General features: G+C 39.6%; 1 protein-coding gene across 1 annotated transcript in view; it reads left to right on the forward strand.

Moving 5' to 3' along the window:
• The window catches only part of THEM4 (thioesterase superfamily member 4), a 40,260-nt gene that overhangs the window by 22,329 nt on the left and 10,490 nt on the right, over positions 1-7,441 (forward strand). Inside the window, exons 3-4 of the mRNA XM_006168396.3 lie at positions 5-161; positions 1,949-2,059. Of these exons, the coding sequence (XP_006168458.1) occupies positions 5-161; positions 1,949-2,059 (268 nt within the window). The remainder of the gene's footprint in view (positions 1-4; positions 162-1,948; positions 2,060-7,441) is intronic.

A 7,441-nucleotide genomic window follows, 5' to 3' on the forward strand; every position in this document is an offset into this window, starting at 1 on the left:
ACAGACCCGAAACTGATGAAGGATGAACTGCCACAGGCCCAGCTCTTCACCAGAAGCATTGAGGATGGCCTAGGTTTTGAATATGTGATGTTCTATAATAATGCTGAGGAAAGAGTAGTTTGTTTGTTTCAAGGAGGTCCTTACCTACAAGGAGCACCTGGGTAAGAATGATGGCCTAAAAGTGTGGATCTAGATTTTTATTTTATAGCACCTTCATGTGTCCATGAACTACACTCAAGGCATTGTAGTGGTAAGGCAGATGTGTATTTATTGAATGAAAAGATGGTTATAACATAACCACCAGGACATACTGCTATATGTTTATCAGATCTTTACTACTAAAGGAAATATCTAATATACTATCGAACATAGGGCAATAGAGTATAATTTGAGAAGTATCATTAAAGTGTTAATCAAGATTTGTCATTATATGGTGATATGGACATTTTTGTTGTTGTTATTCTGCTAATTTGCATCTCCTAAAATTTTTTTTGAATGATTATTTATTTAATGTTATTTGTTATTATTTAATTCGCTTATAGGGCACATGGACTCACCAGAGAGAAACAGAGAGAGAGAGAGAGAGAGAGAGGAAGTAAGAAAACAAGCTACCAGATCCAGAACTCAAACCATAGTTAGCCATGTGAGAGTCCAGTGCCTTAATCACCATGCCACTTACTGGCTCCATCTTCCCTAAAACTTTTAAATAATATATGTGTATAGTTTGTTTAATGAAAACATAATATAAATTTTCAAAATATATTTTAGCTTTTTGCTTTTTTGTGACCTGATTACCACTCTTTTTTCCTTTCACTTTTTTCTTTTTTTAAGATTTTTAAAATTTATTTTATTTTATATGTTATTATTTATGTTTTAATTTTGCTAGAGAAAGACAGAGAGAGAGAGACCAAGGGACAGTGAACAAGCAAGCCACCAGGTCTGGGACTCGAACCACAGTCAGCCATGTGGGAGTCACACCTAAACCACCTGCCAGCCCCTTTATTGTTTTTTTTTTTATTTCAATCACTGTACATCTTTACAGCATACAAAATGGATTTTTCCAGTAGTAATACATTGTATATTAGTCCAGTCAAAGATAGTACCATATGTATTATCATTACCAGATAATTTTCCATTTTTGTGTTCTTTAAATTATTTTGCTTCTTTTTCCCCTTGATTCCCTCCTTCCCACTCCATCCCATTGTCCATCCTCTTCCCACACTGTCATTGCTATATGCAGTTGTTCTCCATGACTTTATACTTTCTAGCCTTTCAGTTTTTGTCATAGACTGTGGACATTCAGTATATATTAAATGGGGACATACAGTGTTTGTCTTCCATAATCTGGCTTGCTTCACTCAGCATTAACCCTTCCATATTTGTCCACTTTTGATCAAATGCCATGGTCTCAGTGTTTTTTATGGCTGAATAGTATTCTATAGTGCCTTTTTAAAAATATATATACAAATGACTACACTATTATGGCTATGCACAGAATAAAACTGGGGATAGGAGATTATTTGATATTCAGTATTCAATACACTAAACATGGACCTTTCTTTCTTTTTTTTTTTTTTTCAGTTTTTTTGGAGAGGCTTTTGCTGTAGGGCACATGCACCCGCCAGAAAGACAGAAAGACAGAAAGCGAAAAGTCACCCCCTAGGGGGGTATGACCATACTGCAATCCCTTCTCCTCTCTTCTCGTCTCAGGATCTTGGTCATGCATGCACACATACCTGGCGTGAGTTTAAGCCACTGGGTCTGGGATTCTAACTGCGGTCAACTACATGGGAATCCAGCAACATAGCCATTATGCTAACTGCTGGTTCCTACATGGACCTTTCTTAAGTAAATTGTGTGAAGATGCTTGGATACTTTTTCTCTCTTAAGAGGTTATTTGTTTTTAGAATTTATGAAAACATTTCTCCTCCCTTCTTGTTGTAACTAGATTCATTCATGGAGGTGCAATTGCAACCATGATTGATGCTACCGTTGGTATGACTGCACTTATTGCTGGCGGAATTGTCATGACTGCCAATCTCAACATCAATTATAAAAGGTAAATCCATAGTAATTCTCTACTTCTCCTTAGGTGTCATGGGTCAGATGTTCCAGCAGCAAGTATTAAGGCAGAGATTTGTGTGCAAGTGATCATCACAGAAATGTTCCTGGAAGAAACTGGCAGGGGAACAGAAGTAGGACAGGGAGAGGGAGGATACCAACTAAGGTTGAGCTCCAAGTCCTGTGAGAATAGCTCCAACCTGATCATACAAAGACATTGTACAGTGACATTTATGCCTTAGAATTGTCTCTACCTCAGGCAAGAGAGCTGGACTCTTTACAGTGTTGCACATATCACTTGTAGGATAAGAGCCATCCTGGGAACCAGAAATTCCCAGTTACTTCTAAGGCTGTCTGTACACAGACTGTAGGGAATGACTTTTAAGTTATTAGCAGTCTGAAGAGCTCCTCCAAATCAGAACTATTATAGCCCCTGCTCCAAACCACTACTTGGCAACAGAGATGAATCTACCTATTACCAGGTTAGGATAGCAGCTATTCTCATGGCCCCTTGATTTCTTTCAAGTAGCTCCAATGGAAAAAGCCACAAGTGAATAATAAAGATCTCATAATAGCTCTTAAGAATTCTTTATACGGTAGCAGTCACTAAAATGAACTCTGGAGAGTTAAAAAGAGGGGAAAAAAAAATAACAACTCTCATCTCCTGATAAGAAAAAATAATTAACCAGACTTAATGCATCTGAGAAGACCTTCTAGAAATCAGACTTTTGTACTTGGAGAGGCAGATTAAAACCATATATCAGAAATAGTATGTAGATATTGTCTTGTAAGTACACAGAGCCCAGGCCTAAACCTGTGCGCGTTTTTAGGTCTTTCTGTGTGCACTCAGTGCTTGCCGCCTGAGAAGGAAAGTGCGAAGTACTTACAGTGCTTAATTTGCTGGCGGTGATGATGATGCGCCTTTCGTGAAGCATGCTGGCGTACAGCTGCAGCATATTGTTCACGTCCACGGCGACGAAATACTCTGTGAGATTTCTCTGTGCAGGTCAAGGATAACTGTGTGAGTTGCAGCTTGTGGCGAACGCAAAGGAAAACACTGTATGTATTGACCGAAAGTCTTCTAGTTCAAGGGAACTATTATGAAAACTGGGTTCATTAACATAATTAAATGTGACACTGTCCCACTGCCACGGGAAACGCGTCCTACTCTGTTAGGACTGGACGCGTAACTCTACTGCAGGCAAGGGTTTCTCCGAGGGAAACTGAGGATCCCACATCCGACCCCTGAGTATTTGCAAAGCAGCTGGTTTCCCTGGCCCCAACCTAGACCTGCTGAATCCGGATTTTCAGAGTATGGCCCCAGGAACTGAGGGTTACACCAATACTCCTGGTGGTCCTTACACCTGCTCTTTGAGAAATGGCTGCCCAGAAAATATTACTGGAGGCTTTTTCTGGTCACTCACTCTGCGGGCAAAATCACTCTCTGGCCCTACACATGACCCCCAAGGCGCCCAGCGATGGTGGGTTTATAAGGCAGTCTTTGGGTCTCAATTAAGGAAAATCCCTGTTTATACCTCAAATCAGGCATGATGTATACCACTACATGCAACTGTAGCTTGATAATGTCTAAACCGATTCCTCAATTTAGCATGTTAAATTATCATTCTGCCGTGAGAACAAAACTGAGATACACTATATTGATTCTGACTTTCAGATCCTCTCCATACTGTTTGTTTCTAATTAATTGTTATTTCTAGTTATCTGTAATCAAACTTACACACATCAGAGAGCAATGAAATAATGATAATAAACTGAAATTATAGTGTCAGGAGGACTACAATCTAAAAGCTAAAACTTTTAGTTGGACAAAAAAGCAAACAAGAAATCCAACTGTCTCTTTGATTTGCAAAAGGTAGAAGCTTCATCAGGACAAACCAGTAAGAGAGCAGAGCAGAACCAATAGCTATCAGTAAGTGAGGCCCAACCTGGTGGGGGAAGGTCCGCTCCCTGATTTCTCTACTGGAAGCCCACCTCACCTTGCCACTCAATTCTTCCTATTCGAAATTACGTTTATGGTATGCGACATCTATATTCCCCTACAATCTCAAAGCTCACTTTTAGATAGGGAATTATTTCTCAACATAGAATGCTGCATTGTGTTTATGCCCTTGATTTTTCCCTAAAAGAGACTTTTTGCAGAATAAAGTGTGTTAACAGAGATGTAAAAAAGTGTATTCTCAGTGGCAATTTTTCCTTACAATGTATGTCTCTTTTACAACTTTCAAAATAACGGCCTTTTAAAAAATGTAACATTACGGGGCCAGCAGGTAGAGTGGTGGGTAAGGCCCTGGGCTCCCACATGGCCAGCTACAGTTCAAGCCCCAGACCTGGAGGCTTGAAAATCATTCTGGGCACATGAATACATGCTCAACATCCCAGGAGGAGAAGGGATGGTGGCATGGTCATCCCCCTCTGGGGGGTGATTTCTCTTTCTCTCTGGCAAGCACATGAGCCCCATGGCAAAAACCTAAGGGGGGGAAATAGTAATATTGCTAAATCAGTGTAATTGTTGTTTGCTAGTGAATGTAAGAGAACGGTAAGTAGGAGAGAGAATAGGAGTCACACTTTGGCTTTGGATTAGAAACCCTCAAGTTAAGGGACTAGGGCCATAGAAGCCAAGGATGGTCAGCCAGCCTTTAGGAAGACAGAACATGGGGACTGGCCCAAACTGCAGAGCCATCAAGCCTCAGGGTCTGTGGTATCTCCCAAGTCTTTTGGTGCCCTGGTTTGTGCCCACATGAAGAGCATCTTGGCACATCTCTCCACAGGGGCTGTCTGGTTCATCCAGACTAAAACGCCACCGATGGTCCTTCTGGTTGACTGATGACTGCCTTCATGTATTCCACTCACCACCCATGTGCTTTTAGAAACCAAACACTCAGTAGGTTTGAGAACATATTTGGAAAAATGGTGGAATTGTGAGGTAAACAGTAGGCATATCCGGGGATATTTTTCCCTGTTGATTTTTCCTTCACTTTTGTTTGAATTATTTCTACTGATTCATTTTAATTTTCCAAGCGAAGCTGAAAAAAATTACATAAGGGACTATTCCCTCTTTGAACACTTCTGTAAAAGTGTATTTGATACTTTGCCTTATCCATGTCAACACTTCTACAAAATAGGGACTGGCCATCATACTGAAACACTGAAAATATTGCTACTAATGGCTACGATTAAGACTCTAAATAAAATGCCAAATTTAGCAGTTTTTATAAACTTTTTATAATACCCACAAAGCCTTACAAGTTACGTATTACTTTAAATCAAAAACAGGAAATCAAGTCCAGGATATCTAAGATTTAAACAGAGTTACAAACAAAAACGTCTGCAGTAACTACAGTCAGTTCACTGAAGGAACTGTGGGTGTGAAGACGTTTCCCGTTGACAGTATTCTCACCTGCCAGCAGAAGTCGTCCTGAGATAGTGCCTCTACCTGAGACAGGTAGAACTCCGGCTCTAATTGAATATACATGGCCCTACCAACTCCAAATGATAAGAACAGTTTTCTCATAGCACTGCCTTTAATTCTTCTTATCTACAGGGAATATTAGGAAGCTTATAAGGGGACAGATACATGATGAGATGGCAATAACACCATTATTCCTTATTTTCTCATTATTTCTGAAAATTACAATGCACCCTATTGCCCTTATCTCTGTACAAGAATCCATAAGCAATGAGACCAAGTCAGTAAAATTCACAATATAAGTAGAATAATAAAGTAGAAAAGAGAAAACTTACACTCTCAGGTATTGTTGGGAGTCCAGTTACATCAGGGGCAATGAAGTAGGAATGCTAATCAATACAAATAAATCACAGCAGAGAAAGATAATTAAAATTGGGTGGCATGGGTCCCATATAAATTTGGGATAAAAATACAAAAAAATGCATCAACTAAATTAAAAAATGCCATGGACTGACACATAAGATTTGTTGCATTTAAGAGATTCCTACATGAGATAGCCAGACTTACACGAAATGTTATAGCTTTCTCATATAATTGAAATAGCAGTCAAAAGCATTTCACTTTAAAACTGAAATAAGAACCAGATAATTTTCCATTTTTGTGTTCTTTAAATTATTTTGCTTCTTTTTCCCCTTGATTCCCTCCTTCCCACTCCATCCCATTGTCCATCCTCTTCCCACACTGTCATTGCTATATGCAGTTGTTCTCCATGACTTTATACTTTCTAGCCTTTCAGTTTTTGTCATAGACTGTGGACATTCAGTATATATTAAATGGGGACATACAGTGTTTGTCTTCCATAATCTGGCTTGCTTCACTCAGCATTAAACCTTCCATATTTGTCCACTTTTGATCAAATGCCATGGTCTCAGTGTTTTTTATGGCTGAATAGTATTCTATAGTGCCTTTTTAAAAATATATATACAAATGACTACACTATTATGGCTATGCACAGAATAAAACTGGGGATAGGAGATTATTTGATATTCAGTATTCAATACACTAAACATGGACCTTTCTTTCTTTTTTTTTTTTTTTCAGTTTTTTTGGAGAGGCTTTTGCTGTAGGGCACATGCACCCGCCAGAAAGACAGAAAGACAGAAAGCGAAAAGTCACCCCCTAGGGGGGTATGACCATACTGCAATCCCTTCTCCTCTCTTCTCGTCTCAGGATCTTGGTCATGCATGCACACATACCTGGCGTGAGTTTAAGCCACTGGGTCTGGGATTCTAACTGCGGTCAACTACATGGGAATCCAGCAACATAGCCATTATGCTAACTGCTGGTTCCTACATGGACCTTTCTTAAGTAAATTGTGTGAAGATGCTTGGATACTTTTTCTCTCTTAAGAGGTTATTTGTTTTTAGAATTTATGAAAACATTTCTCCTCCCTTCTTGTTGTAACTAGATTCATTCATGGAGGTGCAATTGCAACCATGATTGATGCTACCGTTGGTATGACTGCACTTATTGCTGGCGGAATTGTCATGACTGCCAATCTCAACATCAATTATAAAAGGTAAATCCATAGTAATTCTCTACTTCTCCTTAGGTGTCATGGGTCAGATGTTCCAGCAGCAAGTATTAAGGCAGAGATTTGTGTGCAAGTGATCATCACAGAAATGTTCCTGGAAGAAACTGGCAGGGGAACAGAAGTAGGACAGGGAGAGGGAGGATACCAACTAAGGTTGAGCTCCAAGTCCTGTGAGAATAGCTCCAACCTGATCATACAAAGACATTGTACAGTGACATTTATGCCTTAGAATTGTCTCTACCTCAGGCAAGAGAGCTGGACTCTTTACAGTGTTGCACATATCACTTGTAGGATAAGAGCCATCCTGGGAACCAGAAATTCCCAGTTACTTCTAAGGCTGTCTGTACACAGACTGTAGG

Source organism: Tupaia chinensis, unplaced genomic scaffold (assembly GCF_000334495.1).
Source record: "Tupaia chinensis unplaced genomic scaffold, TupChi_1.0 Scaffold145814_1, whole genome shotgun sequence".
NCBI lineage: Eukaryota > Metazoa > Chordata > Mammalia > Scandentia > Tupaiidae > Tupaia > Tupaia belangeri.